Source organism: Scyliorhinus torazame, chromosome 5 (assembly GCF_047496885.1).
Source record: "Scyliorhinus torazame isolate Kashiwa2021f chromosome 5, sScyTor2.1, whole genome shotgun sequence".
Lineage (NCBI taxonomy): Eukaryota > Metazoa > Chordata > Chondrichthyes > Carcharhiniformes > Scyliorhinidae > Scyliorhinus > Scyliorhinus torazame.
In genome coordinates this window covers 304,788,704-304,807,486 of record NC_092711.1, presented here as the reverse complement: position 1 = coordinate 304,807,486, position 18,783 = coordinate 304,788,704, and the positions used below count along the sequence as shown (strand labels likewise).

Sequence of the window (18,783 nt, the reverse complement as noted above, 5' to 3'; positions counted from 1 at the left end):
CGCCCCCTCATTGGGGAAGCTCATACTCCCACAGGATTGTGGGATTGTCATTAGTCCCCAGCCAATGGTAAGTAGGCAGGTTATAACAGACACTAATAAGGATTATTAGTGCACATTACAAACATGCACATTGCAAACATGCACCTCCTACCTCAACACCCACAGTTTCAGTCTGTTCCTATTTATAGGAGACAAGTGAATCTCCAGTTAATGCATACACCACCTGCTGACAATTGAATATTTAAAATACACATCTATCCCAAGAACAAAAGTTAAAAGCAAAGTGCAGTTCCACGCGCAAATTCACTGGTGCTTGTAATCTTTTGCACACAGTATGTTTCAGGGGTATGTTTTCACCTACAGGATAGACACCAGACTGGAGGAAGCGCCTTGCAACTTTGATCTCAGGTAGAAAGACACTGGTAGTTGAATGCATCCTTTGTTAGAGATTTAAGAAGCGCTCTGTGTTAACAGAATTCTGCCACCGGGAGAGAAAAGTGAAGATGTAATAAGGCACTTTCCAAGTTGGATTCCTGGGTGCTTTACCTCGTCCTCACTTGAGGTGCTGGTGTACCTGTTGCCATGGTTGAATAAACAGTAATCCATCCAATTGCAGTCACTTTTGGTGTGTTTCTGTGATGCTGACAAATATCCATGTAGTTATTGGAGAAGAAACGGAAAGTACAAGAAAATAGAGGAGTCATTTGTTCGCTGGGAAGAGAACAGATAACAATTGCAAGAAAAACACGTCAAGGATTCTTTCTTTGAATCCCGACTCCTTTGTGGCAAATGTGCACAAGATGGTTGTTTGAATGCCGATAAATTCTGTGGGCAAAGGAGTTGCAACCAATAGGCCAACACCATTTGCTGAGCTCCCTTGAATTAAGTCTACAGGGGGATTCTACATGATCGTTTCAGCATAAAGTAGCTGCTATTAGCCGGTTTCAAAATGGATTATTTTCACCTTTCAATGAGTAAATGAGATGAATGACGTGTATATGTGCTCGTAGCTTTTTACATCAAATTTACAGCTGAATAATTGCCCATTCAACTCAACTGGTCAACGTTGGTATTTATGTTTCATATGAACCTCCATTACTTCTAATCCTACCAGCATAACCTTCTATTCCTTTCTGCTTTGTGTACTTATCGAGCTTTTCCTTAAATGCATTGATGTGTTACATTTGTTCAGTTTTGTATCCTGGCTGTCTCTGTCAAAGCATTTTGCCTGTGCAACAACAATATGCCAAGGACCTTGAATCACTCAATTAAATTTCAATCGCCTTCCCAAGTCTTCCTTTCTATTCTCTCCCCTTCGGACCCGGTGTGTTTCTACACTGTGGTTTATAAATCTGTATCAATGTTTGAGGTGCCTGTCACGCTTTTGATTCACTTTTCTAAGAATGACGGAGAAAGCAAATAAATTGCTGTTGGTTTCTCCTGACTGAATTCACCGTAGGATCTGGGTGGATAGTATGACATTAAATTGACACGTCGAGGTACACACACAGCTGCACCTTAACTGGAGGAGCAGTGTGCTACATGATAAATCACTCCTGTACTTCTTATGACATTGCGCTCACCCCCCCATTCCTCCCCGCCCCACCCCCACCACCAAACCTTCACCAAACACTAGAATCATAGAATCATAGAATTTACAGTGCAGAAGGAGGCCATTCGGCCCAACGAATCTGCACCATAACCCTTTAACCCCACCCAACACTAAGGGCAATTTTGGACACCATGGGCAATTTAGCATGGCCAATCCACCTAACCTGCACATCTTTGGACTGTGGGAGGAAACCGGAGCACCCGGAGGAAACCCACGCAGACACGGGGAGAACGTGGAAACTCCGCACAGACAGTGACCCAAGCTGGGAATCGAACCTGGGACCCTGGAGCTGTGAAGCAATTGTGCTAACCACTATGCTACCGTGCTGTGGTTACAAAAATACTTGTGACTTTGTTTTGTACTGCGCATTCCAGCAAAAATAAAATTATGGATGTCCTGTAGCACCAACACCATTTACATAACAATAGAAATAAACGGGATAAAAGTCTATTGTAATTTAGATTACTGCTTTGAACAATGTCACATCTCCCAGAAAGCATTTCTGGATGACTAGTGAGTATGGGTTGTCCAGGTAGCTAAAACAAAATGCAAGTGGTTCCCATTGGGAATTCCTTACATTTGCAGGAAGACTGGGCTGGGGCAATTTCTATTCAAGGATATTATTTGAATCCACTCATTCTTTTTTTCATTTCTACAACACCCTTTAATGCAGAAAATTGTCCCCACGTTATTTCACGTTAACTTAAGTAAAATGGTTGCCTAATCAAAGGGGGTACAGGTTACGGGGGATGATCGAAAGCTTAGATGTGTGCACAAAAGGCTAGAGGAGTGGAAAACTATGGGGAGGGGGTTGGTAGAGTTGGAGGGAGTAATGACTATTAGATAAATGTTTTAAGCCCATGCGTGGTTCAGTGTTCCAATTAATTACCTCCAACCTTGGGGCTTTCAATCACTGCGATTTTTGCCTGTCATTACAAATCTTAGGAACATATCTCAATGAAAGGTAGAATCATAGAATGACTACAGTGCAGAAGGAGGATATTTGGCCCATTGAGTCTGCACGGGCCCTCCGAAAGAGCACCCTAGCTCGGCCCACACCCCCACCTGATCCCCGTAACCCCACCTAACCATAATGTAATCGAACATTCAGTGAAGAACTCTCACTTGACCTATTGCGGGGGATGTGCATTGGAGAAACTATTGAACATGAAATATATAAAACCAGTGACTGAATCCATAGTTCACAAGTGGCAAAGTGATGAGTAGATTGGATCAGTCAGGTTGACGTTTGTGACAGCTGTGTGAATCTCAGCCCTGGTTACAGCGCCCCTGCCGCTCCCGCCGGCACGGCATTCCACCAGCCCTATAGTGGTGGCGACTTTGAAGATCTGGGGCCAATGGAGGAGGCACATGGGGGAAGTGAGAGCATCGGTTTGGTCCCCAATTTGCGACAATCACCGGTTTGCCCCGGGGAATGTGGACGGTGGGTTCCGAATATGGCGGAGGGCTGGGATTGAGCGGATGGGGGACCTGTTCTTAGAAGGGAGCTTCCCGAGCATGAGGGCGCTTGAGGAGAAATTAGGGCTGGCGAGAAGGAATGAGTTCAGGTACTTGCAGGTGCGGGACTTTCTACGCAGACATATTCCATCCTTCCCACGCCTGCCACTTAGGGGGATCCAGGACAGGGTAGTGTTCAGTGATGAGTGGGGGAGGGGAGGGTCTCGGATATATATAAAGAACTTATGGGGGCAGAGGAGACGCTGACCGAGGAGCTGAAGCTTAAGTGGGAAGAGGAGCTCGGAGGTGAGACAAAAGAGGGTTTATGAGCGGAGGCGTTGAGCAGGGTAAACGCGACCGCAACATGCGCTAGGCTCAGCCTGATCCAATTCAAGGTCGTCCACCGGGTCCACATGGCAGTGGCTCGGATGAGTAAATTCTTTGGATTGGAGGACAGGTGCGCCAGATGTGCGGGAGGACCAGTGATCCGTGTCCACATGTTCTGGGCATGTCCAAAGCTCAGGGGGTACTGGCAGGGATTCGCAGAAGTTATGTCCTGGGTACTGAAAACAAGGGTGGGGATGAGTACAGAGGTGGCAATTTTGGGGGTTTCGGAGGACCCGGGAGTCCAGGAGGAGAGAGAGGCCGACGTTCTGGCCTTTGCTTCCCTGGTAGCCCGGCGACGAATACTGCTGGCATGGAGGGTCTCAAAGCCCCCGAAGTCGGAGGCCTGGCTTTCGGACATGGCGAGCTTCCTCGGTCTGGAGAAAATTAAGTTCGCCCTGAGAGGATCACTGTCAGGGTTCGCCCGGAGGTGGCAACCATTTATCGACTTTTTCGCGGAAAATTAATCGTCAGCAGGGGGCAGTGGGAGGGGGGGGGGGGGGTTAGGGCAATGTAGATTAGGGGGTTGATTAGGTGGGTCCTTGTGGGATGGGAGCTGGTTTTTGCACTATGTTGATTGTTTTTTGCACACTGTTCTGTACTGTTGCTGTTTACTATGCCAAAATGCCTCAATAAAATTATTTATTAAAAAAAAACTGTGCGAATCTCAATGATATGTGTGCTCTGATTCATTATTCCATTGTTGCTGATGCACCATTTTCTTGGCAGAAATTGTTTGGTCAATCGTGGTTGGCCAGTGCCTTCCACTCTCAGGGGCAGGGCAAGGCGGCAGGTGCCAAGTTTACCTCCGTCGGAACGGGAATCGAACCTATGGCAATATCTTGAACCACAGGCTAACCGTCCCGCTGATTGAGCTAACCGGTCCCCAGGTGGGTCGTGATAGCACCTATGGAGGTCGGACATTCATATATTTTTAAAGTTAGGATAGGACAATTAAGACTGCAGTGTTGAGGATTGGATGTCAAATTCTTGACATGTGACAAGTGCCAGTTAGCCCTCATTCAGTGGGTATTGTTCACTGGCCACATTCACAGTTCACTGTATCTGGCTAAAAAGCAGACCACCAAGAGACCTCCAGCAGAGAATACCATCTGCTTTGAGCGATTTGTTTAAAAATGGTCATTTTGGATTATTTGCCAAGAGCATCCTATCCGGCTGCATCACAGCCTGGTATGGCAACTGCTTGGCTCAAGATCGCAAGAAACTGCAGAGTGTGGTGAACTCAGTCCAACGCATCACACAAGCTTGCCACCCGCACATTGATTCTGTCTACACCTCCCGCTGCCTCAGGAAGGCAGACAGCATTGTCAGAGACCCCTCCCACCCAGGCTTTGCCTTCTTCCAGACCCTTCCATCAGGCAGAAGATACAGAAGTTTGAAGACCCGTACATCCAGACATAGGAACAGCTTCTTTCTCACAGCTACAAGATTCCTCAACGACTCTACCTCGGACTGATCTGTTCCCTGTAAGAACACTATTCACGACGCCCCATGCTGCTCTTGCTCATGTATTTGCTTTGTTTGGCCCCTTGTTCCACACTGTAACCAATCACTGTCGATGTACCATTTGTCAATGTTCTCTGTTGATTATTCTTTTGTCTACTCTGTACGTACTGTGTACGTTCCCTTGGCCGCAGAAAAATATTTATCAGTGTACTTCAATACATGTGACAATAAATCAAATCATATCAAATCACTTGTAGTTTTAAAAGTGAAATTTTTAAATGTTATAATAGAGTTTCAGGATTCCCTTTGAAATCAGTCCTCCCCTCACCACATCCATACTTCCTGGGTCATCTGTCAGCATGGAAAACTTCAGTATGACTTCCATTCTGTGACTGGAAAATATTTCTATAAGGTGGGACAGGTGCAGCTCTTTTTGCCTGAACAGCTACTTTCTTCCTCCAGCATCCATTCATGCATGGATAGTTGGGGTGGGAGCACAGTCTTCCATTTGTGACCACCCAGAAAAAACAGAACATTCCTACAGCACTTAACTTGTTGCAACAGTCTTGCATGTGAAGAAATTACTCTCAAACATTTGTCATTCCAGTATCTTCGTTCGGTTCTCAATTCTTTGCAAGGATTTCTTTTAGTGGATGCACAATGTTGTGGCCCCAGTTTAATTCTGCAATTGAATTTCTTCTGTTCTAGGGGACTTTGATTATTCAGATTTTCTTGACTTTGACACTCCCTCAGATAAGCAAACCACCACCAAAGCCCCCAGAAGAACGACAACCACTAAAGCATCAAAAAGAGCATCAGGTGACGGTAAGTCGGATCAGCTGGGTCAACGCCAAAGGGTTCATTCATTTTTTTCCCCCAAATCTGCCTGGGGGAAAAAGGAGAAAGTATGGACCAATTGTCCCCCATTCCAAAATTGATTCCAATATTATTCATTATTCGACAATGTCTTGCATGTGGACAGAACCTCAGCATGGTCCGAATTCCCAAGGAGCTTCCGAGGAGCATTGAAGCAAAATTCGACATCGAACTACGTAAGGAACTTGGGGCGGAGAAACATAGGACTTGGGAGCAGGAGGAGGCCATTCAGCCCTTTGAGCCTCATCCGCCATTCAGTAGGGTCATGACTGATCTGGTTGTAGTCTCAGTTCCACTGTGCTATCTGCCCCCATAGGCTCCCTTGTCTATCAAAAATCGGTCTGACTCTGCCTTGAATAAAATCAATGACCCATCCTTCACTGCTTTCTGGAGATGAGAATCCCACACATTAATGACCCTTTGAGAAAAGACATTTCTCCTTGTCTCCATTTTTAGATGGTAGACCTCTTTCGTAAACTCTTTCCCCTAGTTCTAGTCTCTCCCGCAAGTGGAAAGGTCTTCCTGGTATCTACCCTGTCAAATCTCTTCAGGATCTTATACGTTTCAATAAGATTATCTCCCATTATGGGACGTTTAGGGACGAAATTCCAGGGCTTGGAAAGAAAGTCTTGCAGCATCTTTCGTGACCACATGAGACCCTAAAGTGCTTTAAGGCCAATGACTACCATTCAAAGAGTATTCACTGTTATAACATACGTAGCACGGCAACTAACTTGCACAGCTAAATTCCACAACAGTAATGTGATAATGACCAGATAATCGTTTCTTGGTTATGGTGATTGAGAAATATAAATTGGTCAGGACACCGGGAATAGCGTTCAAAATTCTGCTGTGGGATCTTTTACGTCCATTTGCGCTCCAGGATGAAGGTGGGGCAGTGCACAGTTTGGCAATGGAAAGCAGGACCCAATGCCGCATCATAGAATTTAGAACATACACTGCTGCCTCATGGCGCTGAGGACCTGGGTTCGATCCCGGTTCTGGGTCACTGTCCGTGTGGAGTTTGCACATTCGCCCCGTGTTTGCGTGGGTTTCGCCCCAATAACCCAAAGATGTGCAGGGTAGGTGAATTGGCCACGCTAAATTGCCCCTTAATTGGAAAAAATGAATTGGATACTCTAAAAAGAAAATTTTTAAGAATTTAGAACGTAGAATTTACAGTGCAGAAGGAGGCCATTCAGCCCATCGAGTCTGCACCGGCCCTTGGAAAGAGCACCCCACTTAAGCCCCACACCTCCGCCCTATCCCCGTAACCCCACCTAACCTTTTTGGACACTAAGGGCAATTTAGCATGGTCAATCCACCTAACCTGCATGTCTTTGGACTGTGGGAGGAAACCGGAGCACCCGGAGGAAACCCACGCAGACACGGGGAGAACGTGAAGACTCCGCACAGACAGAGACCCAGCGGGGAATCGAACTGGGACCCTGGCGCTGTGAAGCAACCATGCTAACCACTGTGCTACTGTGCTGCCCTGCATGTGATTCAGAGAGATCTGGTGCGGGATTCTTCGTCCTGCCAGACCTGTTTTCTTGTGTATATGCCCCGCCAGTAGTAGGATTCTCCATTCCCGCAGCCGGCTAATGGGGTTTCCCATTGTGGGCCGCCCCACTTCGTCGTGAAACGCGCGGGTGTGAGTGCGCTGTCGGCGGCGGCGGGGCGGAGGATCCCGCCGACGGAGAATCCCGCTGCTGGTTTTTAATAACAACTGATCTAGTTGTCGGTCATGAACAGTGCAAAGTGCTTTCCCTAAACGGGTGGAGCTGAGGACCGTGCCAAGGGGAATGACCAGGGCGAGAGAGTGAGTACTGGTTTCAGAGAGGACATGGGCAAAAGTGGTCAGTGAGGGTGTGGGTGGGAGAAAAAAATCGGGTACCTGCAAAAAATGATGTCGCGAATGAAGGGCCAAAGGCTAGACATTTGGGAATTTGAAAGTGCAATTGGTCGTGATGTAAAATAGGCACCTAACCCAAACTTGCCTTATACCCATGGGGTGGAGTAGATTTAAAATTAGCTCCACTTTACCATAAAGTTCACTTCTACAAATGCCCATTATCCAGCTCACAGTCTATATAATCCCACCATGAAATAAACAAATGTCAAATTCTGCGCAAAACAAACATACATAAATATGAGGCCAATGTCTGTTGACACTGCCAGGCAGCAGGTCTTACCTTTACCGATCATACCTCAAGAATTCTGAGTTTCACTTGAAACGGAAAGCTTGTGCTGTAAACAACATACATAGCGCAGAAAACTGCACTTTCTACAGATTATAACCTTTAAGAAGGGGGATGTTTTAAAGGAGAATTCGGGAGAAGGAATGAATTACAATACAGGAGCAGGGGAATATCATGCCAGAACCCGTGTGTGCGTGGGTTTCCTCCGGGTGCTCCGGTTTCCTCCCACAGTCCAAAGATGTGTAGGTTAGGTGGATTGGCCATGCTAAATTGCCCTTAGTGTCCAAAATTTCCCTTAGTGTTGGGTGGGGTTACTGGGTTACGGGGATAGGGTGGACGTGTTGACCTTGGGTAGGGTGCTCTTTCCAAGAGACGGTGCAGACTCGATGGGCCGAATGGCCTCCTACTGCATTGTAAATTCTATGATAATCTATGAAATATCAGGAAGTGATCACTGCCTTAAAACATTCAGATGCAACGTTTATTCCAGCAGGTCGTCAATTTCCCTTGAAGTTAATTTGTTGTTGGGTCTGATCTATACAGGCGAAGCTGGGCGGTATTCAAGAAAGAACTTAACACATGGCACGTGACGTGGCATTACGCCACCTTGCTCGAGCGCAACGCGGCCAGGGAATCGCGCCCAACCTGTACCAGAACTGATACAAGTTAATAGCAGGTTGTGGGATCATGAGTTGCAGAGTTTTGGTAGCATTGGAGTGCTATGGTTCCATGGAATTGTTCTATTGTAGAGGGAGATGCTGCGGCTAAATAGCATGGGTGGGTTGGAATGTATGGTCATGTTATATTTTGGGTGAGTGGCAACAGGCACTCCGCTCCCTCTGAGCTACTGCAACACTTCAGATTGGGGGAGAGAATGAAGTGGGCACAGGAAGAGGTTCCAACGTGTATTGCAGTGCAGGTGGCTGGTTCCAGAAGGCAATCGTTAGGGTGCCTAAGCCTGGAGAAACAGAACTGGCAGAATGTGTGATCTCTTCGGATTTTGGGATGATGGGGAATGGGATCTCGGAGGGTATTGGAGCAAGACCACAGTGAAAAGCCCCTAGTCGCCAAATTCCGGCACCTGTTCGCGGAGGCCGGTACAGGAATTGAACCCGCGGTGCTGGTCTTGTTCTGCATTACAAGCCAGCTGTTTAGCCCACTGTGCTAAACCAGCCCCACCTAAGCATATACCTATGTTTCTAGGTATATCTACAGGGGTGGAGGAGGTAACAGTAGTTTGTACGCAGGGCAAGGTGGGAAGTGGAGCCCTAGCAATTAGCAGAGTACTGGGGTTCAGGAAGACGCACGGTAGCACAGTGGTTAGCACTGTTGCTTCACAGCGCCAGGGTCCCAGTTTTGATTCCCAGTTTGGGTCACTGTCTGTGCAGAGTCTGCACGTTCTCCCCGTGTCTGCGTGGGTTTCCTCCGGGTGCTCCGGTTTCCTCCCAAAAGTCCCGAAAGACGTGCTGTTAGGTGAATTGCACATTCTGAATTCCCCCTCGGTGTACCCGAACAGATGCCGGAATGTGGCGAGTAGGGGATTTTCACAGTAACTTCATTGCAGTGTTAATGTAAGTCTACTTGGGACAATAACGATTATTATTATATTGTCCTAGAGCTGTGATAAGTGAAGAAGGGGTTAATAGGACCGGGGGGGGGGGGGGGGAAGAAAGAAGAAGAAGAAGAAGGGTTATTCAAGTTGATCTGTTGGAAATTTCCAACTTCTTGGTGAAACCATAGGGGGATCCTGGGATCTGGAAGCATGTGTTCCTGGAATGAGGTTTTCTGTGGGTCTAGGAACAATGACAGGGAAATTTAATCACAATTGTAGCTGAGAATGTTTTTCTTTGTCAGCTTTTCAGTCAGGAGGCCTTGTAGACCGAAAGAGCTGACAACGAATGACAAACTACTGTTGTTGGTTGTCTTGGCAATAATGTATGCTCGGGAACTTAAACAATTAAACAATAACTTCATCTGGTGTTAAGGGGATTAGGTAATGAAAGACCCGTGTGTCAGATAAAGCATCATTCAATGTTCTGCAGTGACATCTGTTGGCAGAATATCGGCATGGAGAGAAATTATACTTCCTTCTCCTTTGTCCATTAATCTTACTGTAGCCTGTGAGCTAAACCGGTGGAGGAAAGGGTTGTCAGTGGATGCCAGCCTGTTACTGTAGTAATTCATTCATTCATGTCAACCGCAAAGCTCTCACACAGTCCCACCTGTCAGCTTTTAGACCCGATTTCAACAAGGCATCTAGAATTTCTAACGTGAACGCCTCCTCTGCTCAGGACGTTGCAGAGAGCGATTCAGAGCAACTGCGGTACTTTTATTTTATAATACTAATCAAAGCTGTAATACAGGGCAAGAAGGCAATTTTGCACAGATGTGCATTGAGGGAGACAAGCTCCCCACCCTTCATATGTGTCCACGAGTTGGTAAATGAGGCATTGATTTAATATCACTCCCGAAAGGCAGTGGGTGGGTTTCTGCGTCTCGCCAGACCCGTATTCACTACCCTGGCACAGGTGTAACCACTCCCTTGGCGCGAGGGTAACTACTCCCCTGGTGGGGGGTAATCACTCCCCTGTTGCAGGGTAATCACTCCCCTGGTGCAGGGTAATCACTCTCCTGGTGCAGGGTAATCACTCTTCTGGTGCGGGGTAATCACTCCCCTGGTGCGGGGTAATCAATCCCCTGGTGCGGGGTAATCACTGCCCTGGTGCAGAGTAATCACTGCCCTGGTACAGGGGTAATCACTCCCCTGGTGCTGGGTAATCACTCCCCTGATGCAGGGTAATCACTCCACTGGTGCGGGGTAATCACTGCCCTGGTGCAGAGTAATCACTGCCCTGGTACAGGGGTAATCACTCCCCTGGTGCGGGGTAATCACTCTCCTGGTGCAGGGTAATCACTCTCATGGTGCGGGGTAATCACTCCCCTGGTGCGGGGTAATCACTCCCCTGGTGCGGGGGTAATCACACCCCTGGTGCGGGGTAATCACTCCCCTGGTGCGGGGTAATCACTCCCCTGGTGCGGGGTAATCACTCCCCTGGTGCGGGGTAATCACTCCACTGGTGCGGGGTAATCACCCCCCTGGTGCGGGGTAATCACTCCATTGGTGCGGGGTAATCACTCCCCTGGTGCAGGATACTCACTCCCCTGATGCAGGGTAATCACTGCCCTGGTGCGGGGTAATCACTCCCCTGGTGCAGGGGTAATCACTCCCCTGGTGCAGGGTAATCAGTCCTCTGGTGCGGGGTAATCACTCCTCTGGTGCGGGGTAATCACTCCCCTGGTGCGGGGTAATCACTCCCCTGGTGCAGGGTAATCACTGCCGGGGTACAGGGGTAATCACTCCCCTGGTGCAGGGTAATCACTCCACTGGTGCGGGGTAATCACTCTCCTGGTGCAGATTAATCACTCTCCTGGTGCGGGGTAATCACTCCCCTGGTACGGGGTAATCACACCCCTGGTGCGGGTAATCACTCCCCTGGTGTGGGGGTAATCACTCCCCTGGTGCGGGGTAATCACTCCCCTGGTGCAGGGTAATCAATCTCCTGGTGCGGGGTAATCACTCCCCTGGTGCAGGGTAAACACTGCCCTGGTGCGGGGTAATCACTCCCCTGGCGTGGGGGTAATCACTCCTCTGGTGCAGGGTAATCACTCCCCTGGTGCGGGGTAATCACTCCCCTGGTGCAGGGTAATCTCTCCCGTGGTGCGGGGTAATCACTCCCCTGGTGCAGGGGTAATCACTCCCCTGGTGTGGCGTAATCACTCCCCTGGTGCAGGATAATCACTCCCCTGGTGCGGGGTAATTACTCCTCTGGTGCAGGGTAATCACTCCCCTGGTGCGGGGTAATCACTCCTCTGGTGCGGGGTAATCACTCCACTGGTGCGGGGTAATCACCCCCCTGGTGCGGGGTAATCACTCCTCTGGTGCAGGGTAATCACTCCCCTGGTGCAGGATACTCACTCCCCTGATGCAGGGTAATCACTGCCCTGGTGCGGGGTAATCACTCCCCTGGCGTGGGGGTAATCACTCCTCTGGTGCAGGGGTAATCACTCCCCTGGTGCAGGGTAATCAGTCCTCTGGTGCGGGGTAATCACTCCTCTGGTGCGGGGTAATCACTCCCCTGGCGTGGGGGTAATCACTCCCCTGGTGCGGGGTAATCAGTCCCCTGGTGCAGGGTAATCACTCCACTGGTGCGGGGTAATCACTCTCCTGGTGCAGATTAATCACTCTCCTGGTGCGGGGTAATCACTCCCCTGGTATGGGGTAATCACACCCCTGGTGCGGGGTAATCACTCCCCTGGTGTGGGGGTAATCACTCCCCTGGTGCGGGGTAATCACTCCCCTGGTGCAGGGTAATCAATCTCCTGGTGCGGGGTAATCACTCCCCTGGTGCAGGGTAAACACTGCCCTGGTGCGGGGTAATCACTCCCCTGGCGTGGGGGTAATCACTCCTCTGGTGCGGGGTAATCACTCCCCTGGTGCAGGGTAATCACTCCCCTGGTGCGGGGTAATCACTCCCCTGGTGCAGGGTAATCTCTCCCGTGGTGTGGGGTAATCACTCCCCTGGTGCAGGGGTAATCACTCCCCTGGTGCGGCGTAATCACTCCCCTGGTGCAGGATAATCACTCCCCTGGTGCGGGGTAATTACTCCTCTGGTGCAGGGTAATTCCTCCCCTGGTGCAGGGTAATCACTCCCATGGTGCAGGATAATCACTCCCCTGGTGCGGGGTAATCACTCCCCTGGTGCAGGCTAATCACTCCCCTGGTGCAGGATAATCACTCCCCTGGTGCAGGGTAATCACTCCCCTGGTGCAGGATAATCACTCCCCTGGTGCAGGATAATCACTCCCCTGGTACGGGGGTAATCACTCCCCTGGTGCGGGGTAATCACTCCCCTGGTGCAGGGTAATCACTTCCCTGGTACGGGGTAATCACTCCCCTGGTGCGGGGTAATCACTCCCCTGGTGCAGGGTAATCACTCCCCTGGTACGGGGGTAATCACTCCCCTGGTGCGGGGTAATCACTCCCCTGGTGCAGGGTAATCACTCCCCTGGTGCGGGGTAATCACTCCCCTGGTGCAGGGTAATCACTTCCCTGGTACGGGGTAATCACTCTCCTGGTGCAGGTTAATCACTCTCCTGGTGCGGGGTAATCACACCCCTGGTGCGGGGTAATCACTCGCCTGGTGTGAGGGTAATCACTCCCCTGGTGCGGGGTAATCACTCCCCTGGTGCGGGGTAATCACACCCCTGGTGCGGGGTAATCACTCCCCTGGTGTGGGGGTAATCACTACCCTGGTGCGGGGTAATCACTCCCCTGGTGTGGGGGTAATCACTCCTCTGGTGCGGGGTAATCACTCACCATGTGCGGGGTAATCACTCCCCTGGTGCGGGGGTAATCACTCCCCTGGTGCGAGGTAATCACTCCCCTGGTGCGGGGTAATCACTCCCCTGGTGTGGGGGTAATCACTCCTCTGGTGCGGGATAATCACTCCCCTGGTGCAGGGTAATCACTCCCCTGGTGCGGGGTAATCACTCCCCTGGTGTGGGGGTAATCACTCCTCTGGTGCGGGGTAATCAATCCCCTGGTGCAGCGTAATCACTCCCCTGGTGCAGGGTAATCACTCCCCTGGTACGGGGTAATCACTTTACTGGTGCGGGGTAATCACTCCCCTGGAGCGGGGTAATCACACCCCTGGTGCGGGGTAATCACTCCCCTGGTGCAGGGTAATCACTCCCCTGGTGCGGGTAATCACTCCACTGGTGCAGGGTAATCACTCGCCTGGTGCGGGGTAATCACTCCCCTGGTGTGGGGCGTAATCACTCCCCTGGTGTGGGGGGTAATCTCTCCCCTGGTGTGGGGGGTAATCACTCCCCTGGTGCCGGGTAATCACTCGCCTGATGCGGGGTAATCACTCCCCTGGTGCAGGGAAATCACTCCCCTGGTTCGGGGTAATCACTCCCCTGGTGCGGGGTAATCACTCCCCTGGTGCGGGGTAATCACTCGCCTGGTGCGGGGAAATCACTCCCCTGGTGTGGGGGGTAATCACTCCCCTGGTGCAGGGTAATCACTCCCCTGGTGCAGGATAATCACTCCCCTGGTGCAGGATAATCACTCCCTTGGTGCAGGGTAATCACTCGACTGGTGCGGGGTAATCACTCCCCTGGTGCAGGGAAATCACTCCCCTGGAGCGGGCTAATCACTCTCCTGGTGCGGGGGTAATCACTCCCCTGGTGCAGGGTAATCACTCTCCTGGTGCGGGGTAATCAATCCCCTGGTGCAGGGTAATCACTCCCCTGGTGCAGGGTAATCACTCCTCTGGTGCGGGGTAATCACTCCCCTGGTGCAGGGTAATCACTCCCCTGGTGCGGGGTAATCACTCTCCTGGTGCGGAGTAATCAATCCCCTGGTGCAGGGTAATCACTCCCCTGGTGCAGGGTAATCACTCCCCTGGTGCAGGGTGATCACTCGCCTGGTGCGGGGTAATCACTCCCCTGGTGCAGGGAAATCACTCCCCTGGTGCGGGGTAATCACTCTCCTGGTGCAGGGGTAATCACTCTCCTGGTGCGGGGTAATCAATCCCCTGGTGCAGGGTAATCACTCCCCTGGTGCAGGGTAATCGCTCCTCTGGTGCAGGGTAATCACTCCCCTGGTGCGGGGTAATCACTCCCCTGGTGCGGGGTAATCACTCTCCTGGTGCAGGGGTAATCACTCTCCTGGTGCGGGGTAATCAATCCCCTGGTGCAGGGTAATCACTCCCCTGGTGCAGGGTAATCGCTCCTCTGGTGCAGGGTAATCACTCCCCTGGTGCGGGGTAATCACTCCCCTGGTGCGGGGTAATCACTCTCCTGGCGCGGAGTAATCAATCCCCTGGTGCAGGGTAATCACTCCCCTGGTGCAGGGTAATCACTCCCCTGGTGCGGGGTAATCGCTCTCCTGGTGCGGAGTAATCACTCCCCTGGTGCGGAGTAATCAATCCCCTGGTGCAGGGTAATCACTCCCCTGGTGCAGGGTAATCGCTCCTCTGGTGCAGTTTAATCACTCCACTGGTGCGGGGTAATCACTCTCCTGGTGCAGGGTAATCACTCTCATGGTGCGGGGTAATCACTCCCCTGGTGCGGGGTAATCACACCCCTGGTGCGGGGTAATCACTCCCCTGGTGCGGGGTAATCACTCCACTGGTGCAGGCTAATCACTCCCCTGGTGCAGGACAATCACTCCCCTGGTGCAGGGTAATCACTCCCCTGGTGCAGGATAATCACTCCCCTGGTGCAGGATAATCACTCTCCTGGTGCAGGGTAATCACTCTCCTGGTGCAGGGTAATCACTCTCATGGTGCGGGGTAATCACTCCCCTGGTGCGGGGGTAATCACTCCCCTGGTGCGGGGTAATCACTCCCCTGGTGCAGGCTAATCACTCCCCTGGTGCAGGATAATCACTCCCCTGGTGCAGGGTAATCACTCCCCTGGTGCAGGATAATCACTCCCCTGGTGCAGGATAATCACTCCCCTGGTACGGGGGTAATCACTCCCCTGGTGCGGGGTAATCACTCCCCTGGTGCGGGGTAATCACTCCCCTGGTGCAGGGTAATCACTCCCCTGGTACGGGGTAATCACTCTCCTGGTGCAGGTTAATCACTCTCCTGGTGCGGGGTAATCACACCCCTGGTGTGAGGGTAATCACTCCTCTGGTGCGGGGCAATCACTCCCCTGGTGCGGGGTAATCACACCCCTGGTGCGGGGTAATCACTCCCCTGGTGTGGGGGTAATCACTACCCTGGTGCGGGGTAATCACTCCCCTGGTGTGGGGGTAATCACTCCTCTGGTGCGGGGTAATCACTCACCATGTGCGGGGTAATCACTCCCCTGGTGCGGGGGTAATCACTCCCCTGGTGCGAGGTAATCACTCCCCTGGTGCGGGGTAATCACTCCCCTGGTATGGGGGTAATCACTCCTCTGGTGCGGGGTAATCACTCCCCTGGTGCAGGGTAATCACTCCCCTGGTGCGGGGTAATCACTCCCCTGGTGTGGGGGTAATCACTCCTCTGGTGCGGGGTAATCAATCCCTTGGTGCAGGGTAATCACTCCCCTGGTGCAGGGTAATCGCTCCTCTGGTGCAGGGTAATCACTCCCCTGGTGCGGGGTAATCACTCCCCTGGTGCGGGGTAATCACTCTCCTGGTGCAGGGGTAATCACTCTCCTGGTGCGGGGTAATCAATCCCCTGGTGCAGGGTAATCACTCCCCTGGTGCAGGGTAATCGCTCCTCTGGTGCAGGGTAATCACTCCCCTGGTGCGGGGTAATCACTCCCCTGGTGCGGGGTAATCACTCTCCTGGCGCGGAGTAATCAATCCCCTGGTGCAGGGTAATCACTCCCCTGGTGCAGGGTAATCACTCCCCTGGTGCGGGGTAATCGCTCTCCTGGTGCGGAGTAATCACTCCCCTGGTGCGGAGTAATCAATCCCCTGGTGCAGGGTAATCACTCCCCTGGTGCAGGGTTATCGCTCCTCTGGTGCAGTTTAATCACTCCACTGGTGCGGGGTAATCACTCTCCTGGTGCAGGGTAATCACTCTCATGGTGCGGGGTAATCACTCCCCTGGTGCGGGGTAATCACACCCCTGGTGCGGGGTAATCACTCCCCTGGTGCGGGGTAATCACTCCACTGGTGCAGGCTAATCACTCCCCTGGTGCAGCATAATCACTCCCCTGGTGCAGGGTAATCACTCCCCTGGTGCAGGATAATCACTCCCCTGGTGCAGGATAATCACTCTCCTGGTGCAGGGTAATCACTCTCCTGGTGCAGGGTAATCACTCTCATGGTGCGGGGTAATCACTCCCCTGGTGCGGGGGTAATCACTCCCCTGGTGCGGGGTAATCACTCCCCTGGTGCAGGCTAATCACTCCCCTGGTGCAGGATAATCACTCCCCTGGTGCAGTGTAATCACTCCCCTGGTGCAGGATAATCACTCCCCTGGTGCAGGATAATCACTCCCCTGGTACGGGGGTAATCACTCCCCTGGTGCGGGGTAATCACTCCCCTGGTGCGGGGTAATCACTCCCCTGGTGCAGGGTAATCACTCCCCTGGTACGGGGTAATCACTCTCCTGGTGCAGGTTAATCACTCTCCTGGTGCGGGGTAATCACACCCCTGGTGCGGGGTAATCACTCCCCTGGTGTGAGGGTAATCACTCCCCTGGTGCGGGGTAATCACTCCCCTGGTGCGGGGTAATCACACCCCTGGTGCGGGGTAATCACTCCCCTGGTGTGGGGGTAATCACTACCCTGGTGCGGGGTAATCACTCCCCTGGTGTGGGGGTAATCACTCCTCTGGTGCGGGGTAATCACTCACCATGTGCGGGGTAATCACTCCCCTGGTGCGGGGGTAATCACTCCCCTGGTGCGAGGTAATCACTCCCCTGGTGCGGGGTAATCACTCCCCTGGTATGGGGGTAATCACTCCTCTGGTGCGGGGTAATCAATCCCTTGGTGCAGGGTAATCACTCCCCTGGTGCAGGGTAATCACTCCCCTGGTACGGGGTAATCACTCTACTGGTGCGGGGTAATCACTCCCCTGGTGCGGGGTAATCACTCCACTGGTGCAGGGTAATCACTCGCCTGGTACGGGGTAATCACTCTCCTGGTGCAGGGTAATCACTCCCCTGGTGCGGGGTAATCACTCCCCTGGTGTGGGGGGTAATCACTCCCCTGGATGGGGGGTAATCACTCCCCGGTGCCGGGTAATCACTCGCCTGATGCGGGGTAATCACTCCCCTGGTGCAGGGAAATCACTCCCCTGGTTCGGGGTAATCACTCCCCTGGTGCGGGGTAATCACTCCCCTGGTGCGGGTTAATCACTCCCCTGGTGCAGGGTAATCACTCGCCTGGTGCGGGGAAATCACTCCCCTGGTGTGGGGGGTAATCACTCCCCTGGTGCAGGGTAATCACTCCCCTGGTGCAGGGTAATCACTCCCCTGGTGCAGGATAATCACTCCCTTGGTGCAGGGTAATCACTCGACTGGTGCGGGGTAATCACTCCCCTCGTGCAGGGAAATCACTCCCCTGGTGCGGGCTAATCACTCTCCTGGTGCGGGGGTAATCACTCCCCTGGTGCGGGGTAATCACTCCCCTGGTGCAGGGGTAATCACTCCCCTGGTGCGGCGTAATCACTCCCCTGGTGCAGGATAATCACTCCCCTGGTGCGGGGTAATTACTCCTCTGGTGCAGGGTAATTCCTCCCCTGGTGCAGGGTAATCACTCCCATGGTGCAGGATAATCACTCCCCTGGTGCGGGGTAATCACTCCCCTGGTGCAGGCTAATCACTCCCCTGGTGCAGGATAATCACTCCCCTGGTGCAGGGTAATCACTCCCCTGGTGCAGGATAATCACTCCCCTGGTGCAGGATAATCACTCCCCTGGTACGGGGGTAATCACTCCCCTGGTGCGGGGTAATCACTCCCCTGGTGCGGGGTAATCACTCCCCTGGTGCAGGGTAATCACTTCCCTGGTACGGGGTAATCACTCTCCTGGTGCAGGTTAATCACTCTCCTGGTGCGGGGTAATCACACCCCTGGTGCGGGGTAATCACTCCCCTGGTGTGAGGGTAATCACTCCCCTGGTGCGGGGTAATCACTCCCCTGGTGCGGGGTAATCACACCCCTGGTGCGGGGTAATCACTCCCCTGGTGTGGGGGTAATCACTACCCTGGTGCGGGTTAATCACTCCCCTGGTGTGGGGGTAATCACTCCTCTGGTGCGGGGTAATCACTCACC

At 52.2% G+C, this 18,783-nt stretch overlaps 1 protein-coding gene across 12 annotated transcripts in view; it reads left to right on the top strand.

The window, feature by feature from the left end:
• Window positions 1-18,783, top strand: part of LOC140421281 (CD99 antigen-like protein 2) — a 297,978-nt gene that overhangs the window by 180,058 nt on the left and 99,137 nt on the right. For 8 of the 12 annotated variants that reach the window (XM_072505876.1, XM_072505872.1, XM_072505878.1 and 5 more), the window contains one exon: window positions 5,630-5,746. The exons of the other annotated variants lie outside the window; for them this stretch is intronic. In XM_072505876.1, coding sequence (XP_072361977.1) covers window positions 5,630-5,746 — 117 coding nt within the window. The remainder of the gene's footprint in view (window positions 1-5,629; window positions 5,747-18,783) is intronic. 12 annotated transcript variants of the gene reach the window in all.